General features: G+C 43.8%; 1 protein-coding gene across 1 annotated transcript in view; it reads left to right on the forward strand.

The window, feature by feature from the left end:
- Positions 1-2,594: 2,594 nt before the first annotated feature.
- The window catches only part of ABCB9 (ATP binding cassette subfamily B member 9), a 40,612-nt gene continuing 18,913 nt past the window's right edge, over positions 2,595-24,293 (forward strand). The window contains exons 1-5 of the mRNA XM_018557576.1: positions 2,595-2,632; positions 11,737-12,400; positions 17,551-17,665; positions 18,450-18,580; positions 20,200-20,405. Of these exons, the coding sequence (XP_018413078.1) occupies positions 11,791-12,400; positions 17,551-17,665; positions 18,450-18,580; positions 20,200-20,405 (1,062 nt within the window). The 5' untranslated portion in view covers positions 2,595-2,632; positions 11,737-11,790. The remainder of the gene's footprint in view (positions 2,633-11,736; positions 12,401-17,550; positions 17,666-18,449; positions 18,581-20,199; positions 20,406-24,293) is intronic.

The raw sequence follows: 24,293 nt of genomic DNA on the forward strand, positions 1-24,293 counted from the left end.
CAATGGACTTGGCCTAGGACTCAGAACCCTGCAACTCGATTGACTTAGGATGATTGAATTGCAGGAGGTGCAGTTGGGGTGCCATTCAAATGAATGGCAATGGCACGCAACTCCTGCATTGTAGGTGCGATTGCGTGGTACTGTGCGTGAATTGCACAAGATAGTGTTATTAACACAAGACCCTAGTATGACCTGGCCCTAAATCATACAGCCTGAGATCCATATTGGAATGGATTATGCATACAACAGAGGATTTTACAGCATCTTCTAAGTTTACAACAATTAGCAGTGGACAGGTTCTCTTGTCATACTCCATTGCCGTGTCCAACACACACAAATTATTTATAGAGAATTTATAAAATAACTGACCATATTCTGCTTATCTTGTGTCTGTGTCCTCCGCCTCCTTCTCCTCCGTACCGGCTGGCTCTGAGGTCAGGCATAGCCAGAGATCACTCCGCAGAGGCACACAGGTGCAGTCAGGTAACATGCTGGGAACCGCGGCAATGGGAGACAGGGCTGTCCGATGATAGAGATGATCTCCCAGCTGTGCCGCTCGTCTTCCTGACCCTGAACTCAGCCCTGGTGAGACCCTGCATGCAGCCCTGGTGAGGCCCCCAAAGCCCTGATGAGACCAACACTTGCCCACACAGCCATGGTGAGACCCGCACATAACCACACAGGCTTGGTGAGACCCGCTTGCACAGCCCTGGTGAGATCCGCACGCAGCACTGGTGAGAGCCGCCCCTGCTCCCACAGCCCTGGTGAGACACTGCATGTAGCCCTGTTGAGACCTGCACACAGCCCTGCCGAGACCCTGCATGCAGCCCTGCTGAGACCCTGCATGCAGCCCTGTTGAGACCCTGAATGCAGCCTGTTGCGCAACCTCAAATTATGTAGCTTCATATTTCTCTGTATTGCTGAGATTTGTACTCCTCTATAGCCGGTGCCTTTCTGCATTGCTGTATAATGTATTGCTAAGATTTGTACTCCTCTATAGCCGGTGCCTTTCTGCATTGCTGTATAATGTATTGCTGGGATTTGTAGTCCTCTATAGCCGGTGCCTTTCTGCATTGCTGTATAATGTATTGCTGAGATTTGTACTCCTCTATAGCCGGTGCCTTTCTGCATTGCTGTATAATGTATTGCTGAGATTTGTACTCCTCTATAGCCGGTGCCTTTCTGCATTGCTGTATAATGTATTGTTGGGATTTGTAGTCCTCTATAGCTGGTGGTATTCTGCATTGCAATATAATGTATTGCTGAGATTTGTAGTCCCTCTACAGCTTAGAGTCAGTGGCAGAACTACCAGGGTCACAGCAGTTGCCGCTGTGACTGGGCCCTGGCGCCCCACCAATGTCCTAAAATCATTAGTCTGTATTATTTTAGAAAAAACGGTCACATGACACACAAAAAAAAGGTATTGGTAATTGGGATCGGTGAGTACTCGAGGAAAAGTATTGTTACTTGTATTCAGCCTTGAAAAAACGGTATCGGTGCATCCCTAGCTCTTAGCCAACAACCTGGGACACTCTGGCATGAAAGAGAGCAGCAGGCACCCTGCAAACATTGTGAAGCAGAGCGACCATGACACTCTGCCTGCAGGCCCCCCCACATGTCCCAAAGAGACGCCGTCTGAGTTAAAATTAATTACAGGGAGGGGTCTGACCAGAGCCGTAGCTAGCTTCTTTTGTGCCAGAGGCAAGTACAGAAAATTGTGCCCCCCAACAGACGTGTGCGGTATGTGACGTCCTGTGCCCTGCCTCCCGGATGGCAGCGCGCATGCGCAGAATGCGCTGGCGGCCAAATCCAAAATAGCATAAAAATGTGTTTTTGAAGAAACTAATGAAAACATTTTTAGTTTTCGTGCATTTAGTCCAAAACAAATTTATAGTCTTTGAACATGTCTAGTTGTGTGTGTGTGAGGGCCTCACTCGCCCCATGGTAGCTACAGCCCTGGCTATGACCTTTGGGCAGGTCCACTATATGTGAAGTGCAGTATCTTCCCATCCACATCCTAGCAAGCAGTGAGGTGAATTTGCAATAGCCAATAGCAGACTAGCTATTGCACCCGCCCACTGCTGCTGTCAATCAGCAGAGGTGGACCTGAAGTTCTCCATCAGTTCCACCTCTGCTGACTGACAGCAGCAGAGGGCGGGTGCAATAGCCAGCTAGCTATTGACTATTGCAAATTGAAATAGCCAATAGCAATCTAGCTATTATATCCTATGCCATTTTTTTTTGTTCTGATGGCAGCAGCTGTCAGAACACTACAAAAAACAGCAGATAGCAAAGGAAGCATTAGCTTCTTTGCTTTCTGCCATCATTTCAGAGGGGTGCTCTCTTCCTTGTTGTTGTACCTCCGTGAAATGAGAAGGGCACCTACTTATTTCAATTTGGGATCCCTGCAGCAGTTTTAAGCCCGCTTGCTGTGTGTTACTTGTATCTTCCATCGGGTACAGGTCCCCCTCATTATCCCGCGCTGTCCCTTTAACTAGGAAGAGCATCCTCCAGGGGAGCCTGTGCTGTACAGCAGTGGGCGTGGCTTAGCCGTCATCAGATGATCGGTGCCCTGAGTCATTACAGCAAAGTCTGCAGGTTGCTGGAGGTGAGCAGTGTACGCAGAGCCGAGGTAAGGACCATCACTGTCTTATAGATCAGCACATCGCATGGTGTGTGTGCGTGTCAGGGTGGGGGGATCTGCCGGGGGGTGACATCTTCTCTCATCTCCGACTTCTGTGTGTGAGGTAACCTGGCCCTGCTTATATATTGTATACTGTGCTGTACTGTCTCTGCTGCCTGGACCAAATAAAGTGCACTCAGGTCATCATCAAACAGGGACAGTAGATAAGTATTTCCTTCTGCAGTCTCATATCCAAGTGGGATGATCACATTGATCTTCAGTTATTGGAAAAGTAACATTTGAGCATCTCCAGCGCTGGCGCATCACTCATCCAACTGGGCGCTTGGTACTGAAAACATTTGAGAATCAGAGTGAGACCAAAGTGTCATTGAAATTAGTGATGAGCCTGGGTTTGAAATTTGGAGAACGCAAACTTAGCGGTGAATCTTTTTAAAGTTAATGGGGCTTTTTTATGGGGCTTCACAACATAGAATAAACACAAATATTTAATATTTTAGACCCCGTTCACACCAGGGCGTTTTGTCGTGCTGAAACGCATGCAAATTAAAATCCCATGTATTCCTATGGGTGCCATTCACGCAAATGTGCTGAATCGCATTTAAAAATATGCGTGTTTCAAATAGTCCCTGAGATTCTTTTGTGGCACTTATCAGCTCGTTATGCTCCATAGACTTCAATGGAAAAGCACCAATCAGCGCATTTTTGCGTGTTATTTCTGCTTTAACTTTGTTTCATCTTGAAGAATGACTTAGTCACTTAGCAGTTTCTTACATCTCTGAAGCGCACCAAACATGTTACACTGTGACCGTACAATCTAGAACTATGGGTATTTTAAAAATGACCCCTGAAGTGTGGGCTACCCCTGCACTGTACGTTTTTCTCTAGGGCCAGAATAAAGAAGGTACACTCACCGGATCCCGCAGCACCTCTCTCTCCCTCCACGCCTGGCTGTGGTATGTCCCTCAACATCCTCGCGTCTAATGGAAGTTAATGGACTGCCATAGACGTGATGACTTCATGGGTCCTTGCCTGAGGGAGAAGAGGCTGTGGGGACGGGTCTAGCTGCCAGGCAGGCTCAAGGAATCCCGTGAGTATTTATTTTTTGTTTTAGCCCCTAGACCAAAACTAGCACTTAACCCATCAGTGCAGGGGTTAGCCCCATCGCAAAGATTCATTTTTAAAATGCCCAGAGTTCTTTTTTACATTTGCCAAAATGCAATACGAGCTTCATTTTCTTCACTGTTCCCCTCTCTGTCGATCTCACAGCTCTTTAGAATTTCACCTAATGTTAAGAAATAGGCTAAGGCAGTGGTTCTCAACCTGTGTAACCTCAGGACTCACATTTGTCCTTGGTCATTAAGCCGCGACCCTAGTCGCACCGCACAGGACGCACGGCATTGTGGTACCGCACGTTCTGGTGCAGGCAATCAAACTATGGGCAGGAGGTGCATTTAAGTGCCATTCAAATGAATGGCAAAACAACGCACCTCCTGCATCAGAACACATGGTAGGTGTGATTGCGTGGTACAGTGCGTTAATCACATGGCCCGCCCTATAGAGGAGCCGAGAGACGGAATGTGACACCACTCATGTTCAGGCACCTCTACAGGGCACACAAGGGAGCTGTAAGCAATGCACGTATGGATGGAGCTTCCTCACGGCCATACCCCCAGCCCACCCCACCTCAAGCTGACACTCTGCACCAGGCAGCATTTTTTGAATGGCTGCCTGGCGTGAGAACTGACAGTACTGCTCTAGGGGGAGGCTGAGGGTACTCTCACCTGGCGCAGTGGAAGGCGCCTGGCGACCCACTGAACATGGGATTTCGACCCACTTTTGGGTCGTGACCCACCAGCTGAGAACCACGGGGGATAGGGTTAGCTCAAGTTTGCTGTTCAGATCAAGCTGTAAGGAGTTTAGATTAAAGGCCAATTCCACTTTTAATACCATGTTTCATGTTAAACCCATATTTAAGGTATAGCATGAAATATGATGCCATTCCGCAGCCTCCCACCCTCAACCCCCCCTTTCTCCCACTTACCTGAATCTCAGGGTGCTTCTTCCTGTAGGCTCCCGTATGTTGCTGAATTCAGCAAGACTGTGCATGGCTTTTCCAATACAGCCACGGTATTCATTTACAGGATGTGTGAATAAATAAAATACAAGTCATGTGTGCCACTGTAGCAAAGCGGAATTCTAGTTCTATGGAGCACAATGACGTACATACACTATATTACCAAAAGTATTGGGACGCCTGCCTTTACATGTAGATGAACTTTAATGGCATCCCAGTCTTAGTTTGTAGGGTTCATTATTGAGTTGGCCCACCCTTTGCCGCTATAACAGCTTCAACTCTTCTGGGAAGGCGTCCACATGTTTAGGAGTGTGTCTATGGGAATGTTGGACCATTTGTGAGGTCAGGTACTGATGTTGGACATTAGTATGCTGATGCCATAAGAGTTCCCTTCACTGGAACTAAGGGGCCAAACCCAACCCCCGAAAAACAACTCCACACCATAATCTCCCCTCCACCAAACTTTACACTTGGCACAATACAGTCAGACAAGTACCATTCTCCTGGCAACCGCCAAACCCAGGCACGTCCATGGGATTGCTAGACAGAGAAGCGTGATTGCTCACTCCACAGAACACGTCTCCACTTCCCTAGAGTCCAGTGGCGGCGTGCTTCACACCACTGCATCCGACACTTTGCATTGCACTTGGTGATGTAAGGCTTGGATGCAGCTGCTCGGCCATGGAAACCCATTCCATGAAGCTCTCTACGCACTGTTGTTGTGCCAATCTGAAGGCAACACTAAGTTTGGAGGTCTGTAGCTAATGACTCTGCAGACAGTTGGCGACTTCTGTGCACTTCAACATGCGCTGACCCCGCTCTGTCATTTTACGTTGTTCCCAGTTGCTTCCACTTTGTTATAATACCACTAACAGTTGACCGTGGAATATTTAGTAGCAAGGAAATTTCATAGAACACCCGAATCCAATGATTTGGAGAGGTGTCCCAATACTTTTGGCAATATAGTGTACTTCAGTACGGACCTGAGGCTGGAGAATCAGTCTGTAGGACGTTGCACATTGCACCTGCCATCCATTGATCCCAGTTGCCATGCTTTGCAGGCTGTAATGCAAAAAATGGATGAATACATTGGCGTTATACATTTTCTGCAAAAAGTGGAATACACCTTTAAGGTATTAATGCCAACGTGTTGCAATGTGCAGCAATACTGTAAAGGAAATAAAGGCATTTTGGCTCCTGCTGTTTAAAAAAAATGCACAGTAACATGACACTTAAAAAAAACCACACATTGACGCAAGTCCGTTTACCGTGCATCAACTAATCACAACACATGTGATGTGAATCCATTCTAAAAGATAAAGTATCATTTGATCCTGCCTGAAGTATCCTAGGGCGATGTGCAGCATTTTTGGAGAATTCTACAAAAGCCATGGTTAGTATTCTCACTGGGATATGTTATTTCTATATATCTAGAATGAGTAAGTGCTAACAACATATACTAGAAAGTGGACAGGAGGGTCTAAGGGATGTACTAGGAATGGAGCTGGATTTGTACAAATCATATCTCAATTAGAACTGCCACATTGGTGGGTACCAATTTTTTGGTAAAATATAAGAGACATGGTTACGTCGGGTAAAAAGACACCAAACATGTCAAGCCTTAAAATTGCACGCACGCGCGAAACCTTCAAGAGCTACAATACCCAAAATTGCCCATAGGCGACGCTTTAAAAGCTTTTACCGCTCATCAGTTTAGTGTTATCAGTGATTGATGGCCCTAAAATGATTGCTCTCACTCCGACGTTTGCGGTGATATTTAACATGTAACTTTTATTTTAACTCTTTTTTATTTATATATTTTTTTTTTTACACTTATTGTTGTTGCTATTACATAGGGGATAACAATCCCCCTATATAATAGCAAAGGCACACTGACAGGTCCTCTTTATGGAGACATTAGGGGTCTCTAGGACCCCTAATGTTACCTGGGGACCCCAAAAGAAGCTGATGAACAGATCTGCTTCATCAGCTTCTATTCTCTGTCTATAGCAGCCAGATGACTGACAGGTGAATGCGGAAGTGACACTTCTGCATTCACCATACGGAGAGAGATCAGCAAGGAGGAAGAAGATGCTGATCTCCCTCCCATCTTCCTCCTGACGCCCTCCCGAGCTGGTCCCGGGCTGCAGATGGGCTATAGGATCCCGTTGATTTAAGAGGAGGGGGTCATGAGCGGCGGCCCTCGCGCGGGGGGGGGGTCATGCGGCAGATCAAATCACCCCATACAACCAATCGACGGCTATAGACTGTTGCTCGGTTGTATGAGAAACAGCCAGTAACGGTTATGCTGAAAGTACGGGTTTTTCCTGCCCATGCGCGAGCAGGAAAAAAATGCCGTCAAAATGCCACAAATGGGAGTCTGCCATCCGTTTTTTCTCAATGGGCAGACGGCAGGAGGTTAAGAACAAGAAACCCACCTAAACCTATAGCTACGCACACGTCCTGCGTACTTTATTGAAGTTGCTTTGTGGTGTGTAGCATGACCACGACTGATTAATAGCTTCCAATTTCCAGTATATAGGTACAAGAGGTTGTAATGCTTGCCTATCCACACTGCAGCTACTGCTTGTTCAGGCCAATGCCATGTGTTCTGCCCACAATACAAAACAGTTGAAGCTGGTAGGTTTTGTTTTCTATTTTCTATTCAAAATATTCATTCAAATCACTTGGGCCAGGTTCACACTTGCCCGATCCGTGACTGCACGACAATCGTGGACGCTGAACGCGCTGGCAGTGCCATTCTTTTCTTATGGCACCCCAGTCGCACCGGGTGGATTGCGCGGTTTCCCGCCACAATTCCGCCCGTGCAATTGAACACCGTAAAAAAGCTGCATTTACCTTTTCTCTGCGATTGCCAAGCGGATGTAACCCCATTGAAATCAATGGGGCCGTGCTGCAACCGTTGTGTGCAACTGCACACGAGTGCACGGTCCCAGGACATGCGTCCCGGATTGCCCAGGTCTGCACCAGCCCTTAGCGGGGAGAAAACATTTAAACATACAGTATATCAACATTGTTCTTTAACTATAAAATAAATAAATAAACCAAACAAACCATCGATTTTACACTTACAGCCCTTAGAGGTGATGGCTGTATTATTCTTTTCATGCTTTTTTACCTTTATTTTCACCTTGTAATCGTGCCAGTAACACACTTCCTGTCTTAACAACTTATGACAACTTAGTGACATCTTATACTTTTCACACTGTGTCTATAGAGGAGCAGCACTGTTAACTTAGGCTGCTCTCCTGTTCTGGACTACAAACACCTTTCCTTCTTCTCAACCTTCATTCCATAAGGAGGAAAACGCTAGAAAGGCTGATAACATTGTTTGAGTTTTCAATCCATTGCTCAGGAAAATTCAAGGGCGCAGAATTTCTGTCAGGATCAACAGGCATTTTTCTGTAATTTCAGAAAATATAGCCAGCTTTAAAAAAAAAAAAAAACTAATACAGCCACCACGTGTAAACAGTAAACTGCAATATAGTACATTTTTGATTGATGGGTTTAAATATACTTTCAAAAAGAACTCTGGGTAAAGAAAAAAACTGCAAGGGTTAAGGGCTCATTTATTCTAGGGTGATTGTAGATAGATGTCACACCAGAATCATTTGTAATCCAAAGTGTTCATTTATTGAACTGTCATGTCATCAGAACAAGCTTTCGGGGCCATGCAGGGTCCCCTTCATCAGGCTCAGCAATGACAATGACAATTTTTTCTAGGGGACTCAAAAAAAGCAGATTTACCCACCTAATCCTCGGTTCAGCAGTGGTCAGTGCTCACCTCTCTCCCCCTCCACTCCTGATTTTGGAATGTCCTTTGGCGTCCTCACATCCAATGCAAGTCAATGGAACTGCATTAAACGTGATGATATCAGCGGTCCATAGACTGCCAGAGTGAAGGGGAGAAGAGGCTGCGAGGACCGGAGGAAGTCGGCAGCAGCGAGGATCAGGTAAGTAAATCTGCTTTGATAGTGACCCCTAGACAAATTGACCACCTAACCCTAATAATGTGAGGGAAGCTCCACTGTAAAGGTCCTACTTTTATCCTATTATTTTTTCTGATGAACTTGCAACTCCACAATGTACCAGTGAGTGCCCATCCCAAGTGCATCTTGGGTCCGCCAGGGAAATAGAATTTGTTCTGCCTATTAAAAATGTATGTTCCTGTAGGTAATTTGATCATGGAAGAAAAGGACAGTGTCATGTATTGTTATCAGCATATGGCACGCTGCTGCACTGTGACTCTTTGAACACAAAGGACATTTTTTTGAACAGTGAGTGCTATAAAATAACAGTTTAATGAAGTTAAGTTAAAGTGAAACTAAACGCAGGAGTTTTTTTTTTAATTCAAAAGTCAGCTTTATTGTGTAAATACACGATACATGGGTAACATATATAGGTATAGACCATTCTGAATACAAGCAGTATAGCAGTAGTGGTGTGCCCATGGTGTAAGGGCAATCGTCATAGGGCAAAAACAGCCCTGGCGGTAATTATTACGATGTATAAGCATTTTGTACTCACATGTTTATCTAACAATTCTCAGAGATAAGCACATCGTGCCACTCTTATAAAAAACGCAGGAGTTAAATCGGTAAAATGCATTCAAGTAGCTTAACTATTAACAAAAATGTATCTCATTTGTGTATCACTCGGCTGTAGATCCTCAAATCATCTCTGAATTGGTGCTGACACTGTCCTTCCTTCTGGAGGGTGGCTACTTTTGTTGAACTAATTAGTTCCCCATGAACTAATTTACAGAAGGAGCTTTATCCGCTGTGACATTTGGGGCCCATTCACACCAAAATTGGAAGGAAATCGCAAGTCAATCGCAAGTCGACTTGGAATTGTACCTTCCGATTTCTTCCAACCCTTTCAGTTGCGATCTATTTTTCAACGAATGCTAACAGAAGGACACTGAAAAATGAATGGGTGTGAATGGGGCTAGTTCACACCGAATGCGTTGCATTACGTTGTGCTGAAAAAAAAGTGGTGCACCTTTTCCTTTTTTTTTTAGTGTAACGCAATGGAACGAAGCCATGTGAACTAGCTCCATTCGCACCCATTCATTTTCCGGTGCCCTTCTGTTAGCATTCTTTGAAAAATGGATCGCAGTGCAGTGGATCGCAACGCAACGGACCCAGTGTGAATTGGCCCTTAGGGCCTGTGTTGACAAGCTTTGAGCTCGTGTAAATAGCATCAGTTTGACATCAGTCTGAAACACTTTCTAGATCATTCAGATTTCATTGACAAGTGCATATGACCTGCAGTTGATCTCCTTCTGACCTGCTTTTGACCAGCTTTACGCATGTTTGTAGACTTGTACGAGAATGTAAAACCCACTTGAAGTGAACAAAAGCCTGTTGACACAGGCCTTTATACTGCTGCATTCTATTAATAGAATAACAGAGCTTTGTGTTATGTTCATATCAACCTGCGGGTCTTTGTATGTTTTAATGCCTCCTATTTATTTCTTCATAACATAAAAGCATGTAAAAGCTCCGATATCTCACCAACAGAGCGCTTGAGAGGTATAACAAAATTGTTGGGAAGTTTAACTCTTCAACATCTATCAAGAACTGAAATGTCAATTTGGGTGGATTGATCAATGGATGTATAAGGCCACTTTCACACAGACACCTTTAGTCCAATCTGCAGGGGATCCATCCACGGATCCCCTGCTAATTGAAGTTGATGTCACCATTGTGATATCACCATTCCATTTAGATCAGACTGCCCATAGACTAACACATAATTGGAATGCCTGTGTGAAAGGCCTCTAAGAGCCCATTCACACTAGATGAAGTGCGTTCCGGCCCGATTCTGGCCAGAACGCACTGCTTCGCATTGCGGCCGGCTCACTTTTTAGTGGGGCAGGAGGCAGCGTGGCGGGCCATTGAAGTGAATGACGCCGTAGCCGCGCCCTCTGGCCGCAATGCGATTGCCCGCACGGGAATTGCAAGGCACAACGTGCCTGCGGTCCGGTGCGGTGCGATTAAAATGCTGCAAGCACTATTTTGATCACACCGGACCGCAGGCACAATGTGCCTTGCGATCCCGTATGGGCGATCGTATTGCAGCCGGAGGGCGTGGCTACGGCGCCATTCACTTCAATGGCACGTCACGCCCCCTCCTGCCCCACTAAAAAGTGAGCCGGCTGCAATGCGAGGCAGTGCGTTCTGGCCAGAATCGGGCCGAAACGCACTGCATCTAGTGTGAATGGGCCCTAATTGTTTTTAGACAGTTTTATTATTCACAAGGAACAATGATACAAAGTAGCTCCTACCACCAGTCATAAATGTGAACGGTTCAGAATTTCCAAACACACTTCAAAATGAAAGAACTGTCATGCATCCAACTTGTTAAAGCACGTCTATCATCAGAAATATTTTTTATGTTAGGTACATGCATACTAAGTAATATGTGACACTTACAGATCTTTATTACAACTAAAAGAGCTCACAGTAATCCCCCTGACATTATTTTATCTTCCTTTCTTCTCAGAAGGCAGATGGAATGTTTGTTCTAGGTGCCAAGGTCAGCATCTTCTTCTGGGACCAAAATACTGGTCCATTAATAATGTAGTTGTGTAACGCCTTAAATTTGTGATAGCCTTCATGTTCTTGTTGGTTTCACACAGTTCAGCCCCGCATTGCTGTCTCTCAGTCTGTGACCAGCCAGTGTTAAAATCTATCAGATTTACATTTACACAAGAAGGAAGACAGAGGAAATGCCTCCACCTGCCTGCAATATATAAATAATATATTATTATTAATATAATTCTCCTGGTATTAGACTTTAAGAGACAGGCTAGGCTCAGACAATGAAGCTTAACAACTATTTTTCACACAGTACTTTTTTTTTAAATGATACCGTGGCTGCATATAGTGACATGTAAGGAATGTATTCATCCAGACTTGTAAAATGACTGATATGGCTGTTTTAATACTATTGTATTCTTTTAACATGAGATATCTGGTGGTATCATTTGCAGGGATATAATTGAACATGTGTCTTACGTGGTTCTAACAACACCTAACTGGTAAAGATGATGCCTCGCCATGTTATGCTTTGCACTCTAACTTTTGCACTTTGTGACCTGACTCTATCCACAGTTCTGTATATATACAGCTGTAAAAAGGCAAGTTTCTTTGAAGATGTGATGCAGTTTAATATATTTCACTCTATGCTGGATATCTGGGGGACTACTCTATTGAGGACCTGTATATGTGTTGGAGCTGTCATAGGTGTCTCCTGGAACAGGGAGAATGGTCCCCAGCGGCTGCGGGCATTTATAAATCCAATGACTTTGCTGTGCTACCTCATTGCTTCTTATGCCATGATTAAATTGCTGCTGTTTTCTGAAGAGGAAAAGCCAGTACAAGATGCCTGGTTCTGGAGTCTCCTGTCATGGACCTGGCTGTCATCAGCTCTAACACTCTTTGCATGGAAACAGATGGGAGATTTCACTCCTTGCAGACAGGAGACAACGTATTCTGGCCTTCTAGAAGACCAGGAGGTGGCACAGGTGGACACACAGAGGAGAGAGGTAGAAAGTGACACATCCGGGGCAACCATAGGAAGACTACTATCGTACTCTAAACAGGATTCTGGTTATCTCTTCATAGCTTTTTTTTTCCTTCTTCTATGCACAATGGGTAAGTGATGAACAATTGTTCTCTAAAGGCATCTATTTAGCAGATCCTTAATATGTTCAGTAGGCTTTACAATACGTGGGTAGAGGGAAATGTATATTAAGTGCACTAGCATGTGAAATTCAATTTAGTGATTCAAAATGTTGGGATTTTGATGTTATTGACTGCAAGCAGTGATACCAGACAGTGTGCCTGACACCCAGAGAAATATCAGCTTATAAAGTTAGGTTCCCATAATTCTGTAATGACATGTTTACTATAAGAAGTGGTAGTCAACTTACTTGACACTGAAGGGCTCAAGTGCAGCTCCTGACATCACCAAAGGGCAGAACATATTAGTCACTGAATGTAATGCTACAGATACAGAAAGGTATCAGAGATTGAACAACAGGAGATGGTCAGAGGAAGCAAATTTGCTATAGGAGTTGCTAGATACTGGGGACATCTTTTAGGAGACAGTCATAGCCTGGAGACGTATCACATGAGACTACCTCACTGTTATTACTGTCCCTATACAAGTCACTTCCACCTTTGTGCTCCCTATCGCTCTCTTAAAAACTACTTGTGCCACATTTAATATTTCTCTTAACAAAATCTATTAAAATGTGAAATAAAAACATTTATAATAAAAAGGTTTAGACAGCACAGAACAAGTAAAATACTGTGACTGCAAAAGAAACCAAAACCAATACCTAGAAGCCAAGCTAAATAATATATTTCCTTTACCTTACTGGCTTGGATAATCTCCAAAACAGACTACTGTCTGCAGGGGCCCGAGGGCCTGCACAGTAAGTGCCACAGGGTGGCATGTGGCTGCCGAGTGGCAGATTGGTTGGCACCAGGGCCTTAAAGGCTCATATATCTACTATATATCTTACGGAAAAACTGCTTTCATTGCATAAATGTGGATATTTGGCTACCTTTAACACATTCTGGCCCTCCCTCACCCCTACAGCCTTTTTGATTTTGCTAACTGTTCACATTTTTTCACGAAAATGTGCCTACTGGAGTCAGTTTTATAAAGGCAGTTGAAAATTCAGAGGAATTTGCAGTCTAACACAAACCCACTTGTGACGATGCAGAGTTACTGCCTTTCAGTTGTTTTATCAGGTAGTGTCAATAACTGGGCTTATCCATAAATGAAATAACTGGGCTCATCCATAAATCACACAGTTCTGGGGTAGAATTTACCCTTTTGTCAAATTTAATCAGCAAACTTTGACCGTGCCCTTCAAAATGACATCACAAGCATATGACCCCCCCATTTACCCCTGAAGCTAAAAATTGCCCTTAGATTTGTGCCATATGCTTCATTATGTAAAAACCCACATGTGCATACAGTTCTAAAACATTTTCACCTAATTTGGGAACCCTCAGTAGTGTTTAAAGCAGGGCCCCAATGCAAGTATTTTGCAGCAGTATAGGCTAGGTCCATTACCAGCTGGTCCATCAGGACAGTTATTGTTATAAAAAAGGCTTATATAGCGATATAGAAACATGTTAACATGATCCTGTATTGTTTGATTGGTTTCATTTGTATGTTGTGATGTGAAGTCCTGATAATCTTCAGTTTGGAGGCATCTGGTGGACCAAATTAACATATTTCGTAAATTAGCTGACATGAATAATTGTTACCTCCATGCATTTAGTAAGAGTGTGACCTGTAAGTCCCCATTCACACACGAATCGGCCTGCACGTTCAGCTCCGTGCGGGGCCGTACCAAGCAGCTGCCGGGAAGGACAGGTGCTGCGTGTGATTAGTACGCAGCCCCCGTCCTTCTCTATGGGGCTACGCTGCCCCTCAACTGCAGGTACGTAGGGGTGCGGATTTTCTGGCCGGGGCGCATACAGGATCCATTCCGGCGGCGTATGAATACGCTCTCCCACACCCCTACGGATATGCAGGGCGGGCCAGCGTAAGGGGGCATACGGCCGCGTAGCCCCATAGAGAAGGACGGGAGCTGCGTACTAATCACACGCAGCACCTGTCCTTCCCGGCAGCTGCTTGGTACGGCCCCGCATGCAGCATGGAGCTGTACGTGCAGGCCGATTCGTCTGTGAATGGGGCCTAAGTGTTTTACAGATTTGCACCATATACTGTACATTAGTTGCGTCTCCGGGAGGCGCTTACATAGACATCAGGGCAATTCTAAGTGTGGAAGATATAAACACATCAGAAGACTAGTAAGTTCTCTTATGACAGCTGTAGCAGTAAAGGGCTACATGAACCCTTAGCCATATCAGATCTATATAGATCAGCCTGGCGCAAAGATACATCAGCCTAAACATGCAATTAGCCTACACAAGACACAGAATAACTGACCTGGTTGGAGGTCAGACTGTGCAACCTTATTACAAGCCTGGCTTGAGCTCAGTATACCAAACAAAATTAGATTGCAGTTATTAGATTAGATTGCAAAATTTAGGTTTAAAATTAGATCAGTCTGAGGACCATCCGGATTGAGTAGTAGAATATAATAGTAATGTCACAATATTTTAGAAGTTCCCCTTCCTCAAACTTATCATACATATCAACACTTCCCAAGAACAAACTCATTTACGGGCAATGCCGCTAAGGTGTCTAACCAGTTCTCATTTGTTTCTTAACATTATTCCTTTGTAGTGCTTCATAGGCACCCTTTGGTCATGAACAGTTCCATATCTTTGGTGCCATCCAGTTTTTCTTCACACCCCAACCAGGCCATGGAAGTTTCTTCTGGTGCAGTTAAAGAGTTGACTTTTGATGCAGTCTGAACCAGTGGAAAGGTTGTCTCTCAGATCAAGTATTTTGAAGTGTGGAAAGAAAGTGCTGGACTCGTGGGGTTATGCTTTTGGTGTTTCTCATCCAGCAGTAGTTAAGTGATGTGAATATGAATGATCTGGCTAACGGGCTGTTTCTGCACTCCAAAAGATCTCCACAGTATCATTGGCTTGACAGTGAACACAGTAGATGTAGGAATTGAAGTGCCACACCAATTGAAATAGTGCAGATACAGCTTTATTCCACTAGGATCAAGGGGATTTTTAAGTAGAGTTTCCAATGTGTTTCAGGGGTACAAAATAAACCCTCTTTAGCAGGGCTTTACGAGAGAAATCATGCAAGTGGACTACAATCCCTGCAGCTTGAGAGTTTTATTGGGTTGTGATGGGAGTGCTTCAGGCTTGTCCGCAGCTTGTTTGATGAAAGGGGTGTGTTTTCAACCCCGTAATGTAAAGCTGAGTAAGGGTTGGATACTTTACTTGAATGTTTACCTGACCCTAATGGTATAAAGTTGTATCTGGACTATTTTAATTGGTGTGGTGCTTCAATTCACACATCTCAGATCAAGTAGTTATTTGATAATAGCTTTTGAGTTGTTCCCACTGTATTACTTACCTCATACCAGATTGTTAATGAAAAAATCACAAGCTGCTATTGTACCCTGGAATGCTGTTTCCTAAACCAAACACAATTATAATGCCCATAATACAAACACTTCACCCTTTTAAGTATATTACTTAGCCAAGCAATTCAGAGACTCTAACCAAGACTATAATAACTGCCAGTTATGGGTTTACTTGTGCATTATAGAGCACCTATCACTCACAGAACAGCGCATTACACCTATGTCATCTTTTTACATGAAGGTGACATTTTCTAAGCATAGATCATAAATATGTATTAACATTTTTGATTATCAACAGCCCCTTTTCTATGGCAGATTTTTAAAAATATAAATATAGTCTTTGGATAGTTGCCACTGTTGAAATTTCCCTGCCATGAGTAGCACACTCGTAATTGACACATTTAATTATTTTAGGGAGATTGTAACAGACCCGTGGCCTTATGTAGACAGGGAAGGAAATTAATAATTAATTAAATGGACATTTCTCAAGGATTTAAAATGTTATTTAGTTGCCAAAGTTTTCATTTGCACCAGAGTAAGGGATGCTCATGTAAATGAAAGAAAAGGAATTAAACAATAGCATTGTAATATGTAAGTGCCTGCATGTACTTATATGATTACCCTAGGACCTACAAACAATGAGGCTGGTCCATTGTTTTCTGACACTTCGTGTTGGGCTTGGCGGAGGAAGATGGGTACAGTACAGTCCTGAGGTTTTCAGAAAAAAACATGTGCCTATTAGAGCACCCTGGGTTTCAAGAGTACCAGGCCGCTTGTGAAGTTAAAGCAAAGGCACCTGTCCACACTTTACCTGCTGCATTAAGCTAAACCAAATTGATATCATTGTCTTGGATTGACACCAATGGTTCAAACACATGCTGACTTATCATGTATATAAGTCATGATCTTACATTGACACCGATTGCTTTAATCATGTGTGTGGTTGCTATCAATTTCAGGGTTCCTGTTGAAAAATCTTTCACTGGAGATGCTGCAGCTCTAATTAGTTTGATGTCATTTATTTACTGAAGGATAAAAGTGGTGGTACATCAATTTTCTGGTTGTTTTGGGTGTGGTAGTATTGACACCTATTGATTTATTGCACCCAGAAATCTAATTATTCCACAAAGCGGATGTTACCCTTATCCTGTTACCCTTGAGCTCTGAAACCAACCCCCTAGGAGATAATTTAGTAATCTTCTGCCCAGCCATTTGCCACTGGATGCAGCAGAGGATCATAAAATCCCTCTAGTGGAGGGAATGCCATGCAAACAGCACTCACCCAGCATATGGCTCGGTAGATAATTTTATAAATCATCCCCTTAATCTCAACTGTTTTCCTAAAGCTAGCCCTTAACTTGGACCCAAACCCTTAAAATAATGATTACCCCTATGTACAACCCTGAAGCCACCTCTAAACCTAATCCCTAAAATAAACATGAACCTAGGCACTAATATGACAAAAATGATTACATTGAAATCACATTGAAAAACTGATTTCTGCAGGTCAGGAGAATCAGAGTGACATCAATATTGACCAATGGAGACAACAATTGAACCTGCTGATGTCAACCCACAAGTTTGGTACTAGTTTTTTTTATAGGCATTGCTTTTTATGTATTTTATTGTGGCATGGTCCATGCACCAGACCACACAAACATTTGTGCATGGATGATAGTGAACTCATCAGCTAGGACTATATTTGAAGCCTCTTTTCTGTACAGGGGCTGGTTATCAGTTTACAAATGCAGTTTTCTTTTATCACAGGGGAAATATTCAGCCCATATTACACAGGGCTGGTCATAGATGGTATTGTCGTCCAAAGAAGTTTGAAGCAGTTTTCCAGCGCAGTTGTAATACTAGCAGTTCTGGCTGTGGGGAGGTAACAGTCTGGCTCATTACTCTTCTTCTGGTGTGATAATATCTGATTGAATCCTTGCCATGCATGTGTATCTAAGCAGGTTCTAATAAGGATCATTCATAAAGTGTAATACTAACATGTGCATGTTCTAAAGCAATGTAAAGCATGCAAAGGGTGGTTGGACATACATGCATGATCTGGCTGCTTTATGAACCTGTTGGCTGTCATGAATGATCATCTGAAATTATCGTTTGTCCATTATCTAATATGGGTACCTTAAAAAGACCCTGTCAGCAACCTAATGATTGCAGGTAAAAGCACAGACAATGAAAGTATTTCAAATGTTTATTTGAAGTGTTTTTCCTTTCCATAAACAATTTTTTATTCATTTATAAGGTGCCTTTAAACTTTCTAGATTATTTGACCACTCCAGAAAGAGTAAATTCCCTTTCATGGCCACAGTTCCCCCTTCTTCCTGCCACGTCAAAGCCCTCTCCTCTTCTAGGAATGTATAATTACTGCTTGTGCTGGCCCAGCTACTCTGCCCCTCCCCTTACCTGTCTACAGGCTCAGGGCTTTTGGATGCCTATGCAAGTGTGGCTTTTACAGGTAAATAAAAGATGTAAAACGCACATTGTAGCATTTCAAATGAGTTTTTTACACTGTGGGCTCCTGATTCAGGCTCCTTCTGACCCCTTTATGTTCCAGCTTGAGAAGAAAGAAAAGTAATTTGTGACAATGTAGTTTTACACAATAGCATTTAACAATATTAAGTTTCAGTTTATTTTCTGTTATTTTTTTCTAGTTCATTTTCCGCAGGGTTACGGGGCGGTCTTTTTACATTCACATTCGCCAGACTGAATATCAGGATCCGAAACCTGCTTTTCCGTTCCTTGACATCGCAGGAAATCGGTTTCTTTGATGAGAATCACACAGGTCAGAATCCTCCAGTTACTATTTTGTTTTGCTGCCAACCTAGAGTTTGACTTTAAAAAGAAATTCGGGCAAATAACAAACATAGCCTTGCAGTGGGGCTACCCCCTGTACTTCAAGGGTTAAGTGCTCTTTTTGTCTAGGGGGGTCAAATAAAGCAGATTTACTTACCTGACGCTCGGTCCCACCGGCAGTCTCTTCTCCTCTGGGCTCTGACAGTCTAAGGACCACTGATGTCATCTTGTCTTAAGCTGGGCATACACCTATAGATTATCTGCAGATTTTCTATGGTCAGATGGAAAAAGCGCAACAGATTCCTCCGTCTACGCTAAACTGTGTGGATGGAAGAATCTCCCACTGGGCCAAGCTTCAGTATCTTGCTAGTTGGCCCCACTGGCTCTCAAAACACCTGAACAATCTGATTGAATGCAGGCATTGTTCAGGTATTTTAAGAATCCCTTTTTCCTTTTGACCATAGACAATCTGCAGAAAATCTATAGGTGTGGGGTCAGCTTTATGCAGGACCATTGAGAGGTGAGTGCTGACCACTGCAGGTTTCCCGAGATCAGGTAAAACAACTTTATTCCAGCTTTGTGGTGTATTTGTGTGTGTACAAAATAACCAGTGTTCTTGGAATTCTGCTTTATATGGTTAAAGGCAGGTCTGCACTCAAAAAATGCAGAATGCAAGATTTATATCCAGCATACCGAAACAAAGCTTGTTGGTGTTACAAGCCCTGTTTCATTTTTTTTTTTCTAATGTTCATGCTTTTTATTACATTTAAAAATACATTTTAATACAAAATGAGCAAACACCTCCATTGAACAAGCTCTCAAAGGTTGAGTCAGATTTTCTTCTTTTTTCAAAAGTTATCCACTAGATGGTAGCAGAGAGGCAAATATGAGAGTGCTGTAGTGTAGCTAATGGTCACCCAACTGAAAAAGACAGCAGCCTTGCCCAGGTTTGCTAAGGTTGCAGGTGGTAGCGTACCTAAAAGTTTCTGTGGGTTATCAGAATTATTATACAAGATTTATTTAGCGCCAACAGTTTGCGCAGCACTGAGTGATACATAAATCATGTACATTTTTAAATTAATAGTTAAGGGACTTGAATGCATTTTTAAGATTTAACTCCTGAGTTTAGTGTCACTTTCAAATCAATGAGCAGGAAATATTAAAGCAATTAGATTAAAAGGAGGACAGGCAACCAGGAGAGGTCAGCAATGCTAGCCTACATCAGGGGTGGACAAATGAATATGGAATTCAGGAGTCAGTTTGTCCAATCCAGGAGCCTGCAGGATTTGTATTAGGAACCAGCTCCATTGACAGCTACAGAAAACCTCAAAAGTTAGGTGCCAGCTGTCATATTGTAGGAGAATTGGCTACCTGACTGCTGAGATTTGCCCAGCCCTGGTATATATATTTCACTCACTACAGGTCCCTTAATAGGAGGAAATGTTCCTAGTCACTTTATATGTCAGTTTCTGGGCTTTTTGTAGTAGGACTAGAGATCTCCAACCATCATGTCCACTGGTTAAGAATTATATCCGAGAATCAAAGCCTGTGATCTATTATCACAAATGAAGTGTAATAACGTGTGACATTTATGATCCTGACCTACAGGTGACATCATCTCTCGTCTGACTTCTGATACAACAATCGTCAGTGATGTGGTCTCTGAAAACGTTAATGTCTTCCTGCGCAGTGTGGTAAAATCCGTGGGTGTGATAGTCTTCATGTTCAGCCTGTCATGGCAGCTCTCGCTGTTGACCTTCCTGGGATTCCCCATCATCATGCTGGTTTCCAGGGTTTATGGCAAATATTACAAGGTTTGGAGACTCCCTTGTGCTCTGTTTAGCTGACAGCTCACACTTTCCATTCTGACTTGCCAGATGAATGAATGGCTCTTTTTGTAAAAACTGTTCAGCGTACTAGATGTGTTGTAATATTCTCCATCCACAGATCCCGCCAAGAGATCTGTCAATGGAGGACACGGGTGTGTCTGCGAGGAGAAGAAACCTGGGATTCAGATAAGGGGGGGGGGGAGGTGATGTTGATGGGATGTTTCATGTTGCACCTTGAATATGGGTGTAACATGACATATGATCCAAAAGGTGATCTTAGCGTGCTTTTGAAGTGTAGGCAAACAGATAAATACACACCAGAAAAGCATATGTATGAGCATGCCTTACCTGACAAAAACTGTCATTCTGTTCAGCCAGTTTTATAATCTGGCTAGCCCTGACACTATTCGGGGTCCTGACTATTTACTTGTAGGTCCAATCAATACAGCTTCATCAAGACTTTGATTGGATACTGAACAAACAGCAGCTTAGAGATTTTGACCTGTCTGCTCTCTACTCCAATCAGCAAGCTGCACTTCTTAAGGTGCCCACACACCTCGTGATAATCGTACGATAATCTTAGGAACTTTTATCTTAGGAACATGTTCGAAAACCCGCCGAGCATCGTACGATGTTCGGCGGGTGTGTAGCATGTTCGTAAGATAAACGCCGGACGGACCGGTGTGCGCAAGCGCACACTGCCCATTCGGCACAGCGGTCACCCGAAGCCCGCCCGTCAAGGGGGCGTGGCTTGCGAACATCGCAAGTACGATCTGCCTGTCCAAGATGGGCAGATAGTACGTTTTTTTAATTACCTTACAACCATCGCAAGACTAAAGTCTTGCGATGGTTGTACGGTGTGTGCCCAGCCTTAGATTCACAATGCAACGCAGTAAAGCCTGACTGACCTACAGATGTCCCCAGTGCAGGAGGCCAAAACTAAGACAGATTGGGGTACTATATAAAAATATATGTACATGAGATCTAAAGGCAACAACATTGCATTAAACATTCAGAATGAGCATTGTGAAAGGGCTTGTTATTATGCTCCAAAATATTTTTTTTCCTTTTAAAAGCACTGCATATCCCTGCCACTTCTGAGTAGCAGCTTCTGTTTTTTGTGCTTCCGGGTCATTTCAGTTCTTGTCATCTCCCATAATGCAGCTGGGGGCTTCAGGCCTAAGGAGAGGCTGGCAGGGTATAAAGGTGGGTGGGAATGTGGGTGGGACATGAGGTAAGTGGGGTTGGAGCTGTGAGGCAGTAGTGAAAAAAACAATGTACTACCGTGTTTCCCTGAAAATAAGACAGTGTCTTATTTTTTTTTTGCACGAAAAAAGACACTAGGTCTTATTTTCGGGGGATGTCTTTCCTGGCTGGGGGAGGACTGGACGAGGTCCCGGAAGGCGGCGTGCTGTTGCCGGTCCCGGTGTGATGTTATGCCGCTTCCATTGGGCGTGTGGGCGTGGTGGGAACTTCGGCTGGCGTGTGGGCGGGGCGGGAGCTGCGGCCGGCTGGCGTGTGGCCGGGCGGGAGCTGCGGCCGGGCTTTTCATTTAAAATTCAGTTTATATGCAGCTACCGCGAAAAATAAGACCTAGCACTATCTTCAGGGATTTCTGTAATATAAGACCTACCACCGAACTAGGTCTTATTTTCGGGGTAGGTCTTATATTACAGAAATCCCTGAAGATAGCGCTAGGTCTTACTTTCGGGGAAACACGGTAGTTTCTGAGCACAGTGCTTCTGCATGTGTGAATACAATGGGAAATATTAGGAAGGCAAAATGAAATGTGAACACATGAATATAGGAAATATATGTGAATGTGGTTCTCAGCATCTACTCAACGGTATTTACTGGGACTAAATGGATATATAAATTGAAATATACAGAGTGAGAGATGTAAAAATGGCATGCTGAAGCAAATCTGAATTTTTTGTTTCATGACGTTAGTGACGCTTTAAGTATTTTTAATACTTTTTTAATAACTGCAAAAGCGAATGAAATATTGTTTTGTATATTTGCCTACAGTTACATAATAAAAGCACCTTACTATATAGCATTTATTTTCCAAAAGGGATACAGAAAATAGAAATGACAACATTTAGAGGTAGACTTGCCAGGTCCTAACCCACACAAGGAAGCCCTTGTCGTACCCAGTGCTAGGGATTCATTTTTGTACTCGAGGAATACTGTCACTTGTCAACTCTCAAGTTTACCACATCTGGGTATATAAAGCATTGGGGGTCTGCAGCAGGATCTCTTAGGGAATTTCCATATACACAGAGCCGCCAATAGAAATGGTCAGGTACATCCTACCTGACAGGACCCCCATTAACCCCCACCAAGTATCAGTGCCTGCAATGACATGCCACAGAAATAATCACTAGTAATAACAATCCTTACCCCAGGCAACTATAATCATATCCCCCCCAGACAGCAATACTAATCTCACCCGGCAGCAATATTAATATACCCCCCCCCCAAGGCAGTAATAATAACTTGTTGTTGCTGCCCAGGGGGGGGAATTATTACTTATTCCTGGGAGGAAGAATATTAATTATCAATAGTTAATAGCAAATAATGAATTATTGAATGTTTAATTTATTCTGGTTTATTATTCATAGGCTGGGGTAGCACTCACTGGGTCCCAGACTCCTAGTCACACACAATCCTAGCCAGACCTTGCTGCAAGCCATTAGCCTCCCCTCCTCCTTTATATCACTCTGCCTGGGCAGCCCGTCGCAGGCCACCAAAGATGGAACTTTAATCTCTGGGAGCCATGGCCTCCAATATTACTCCTCCTGCTGCTGAAAATGGTCTAATAGTCCCTTCTCTGCTACTGGCACTGCTAATTGAATAATCTCCTCTTTGCCCCTGGGGCCCTCTGCTGAACTGATGGGGCCTGGGCTGGTACAGGAGGGCTAGCTCTACCACCCTATCAGTGGGCCTGTATATACAGTACATACAAAAAGTACATTGTACATTTATTTTCTTTATTTGAATATTTAGGCCATCAAAGCAGGAAATAATCGCAAAGCTTCAGGTGCATGTACATGTGTCATTGGTTACATTTGCTTAATAGCTACCTGAATGTCTCTGCCCTGTTCCTGTTATTAGTCAGGATCTAAATATAGCCAGAGTTACACTGTGTAACATGAGGCTCGTGTACCACACCTAGGGCTACGCTTCCATGACAAGCACTCATACTGCAGGTCTAACTACAAGCTCATGTATTCCAGCTATGCCATGTTTGTTCCTGCTGCCTTTGCCATTAATTAATAAGTGTCCAGACAACAAGTCTTCTCCTCTAAGGCTGGGCACACACCTTACAACCATCGCAAGACTTTTGTCTTGCGATGGTTGTAAGGTACTTAAAAAAACGTACGATCTGCCTATCTTGTATAGGCAGATCGTACTTGTGATGATCGCAAGCCACGCCCCTTCCCCTTCCGGGCTTCCGATGACCGCAATGCCGAACGGGCAGTGTGCGCTTGCGCACACTGGCCCGTGCGGCTTTTGTCGTACGAACATGCCACAAACCCGCCGAACATCGTACGATGCTCGGCGGGTTTTCGAACATGTCCGTAAGTTAAAAGTCGTGCGACCTTACAGTAGTAGAGGTCGCACGGCTTCCACACACCTTACGATAATCGTATGATCGCGGGATTTCCCCCCGATTATCGTATGATTATCGCAAGGTGTGTGGGGACCTTTTAGGTGCCCATACACCTTACGACCATCGCAAGACTTTTGTCTTGCGATGGTCGTATGCTTATTGAAAGCTTGTACGATCTGCCCACCTTGGACTGGCAGATCGTACTTGCGATCATCGAAAGCCCGCCCCGCTGAGGGGCGGGCTTCCGATGATCGCAA

The sequence above is a fragment of the Nanorana parkeri genome, unplaced genomic scaffold (genome assembly GCF_000935625.1).
Source record: "Nanorana parkeri isolate BGI_ZX_2015 unplaced genomic scaffold, ASM93562v1 scaffold13, whole genome shotgun sequence".
NCBI classification, from domain to species: domain Eukaryota; kingdom Metazoa; phylum Chordata; class Amphibia; order Anura; family Dicroglossidae; genus Nanorana; species Nanorana parkeri.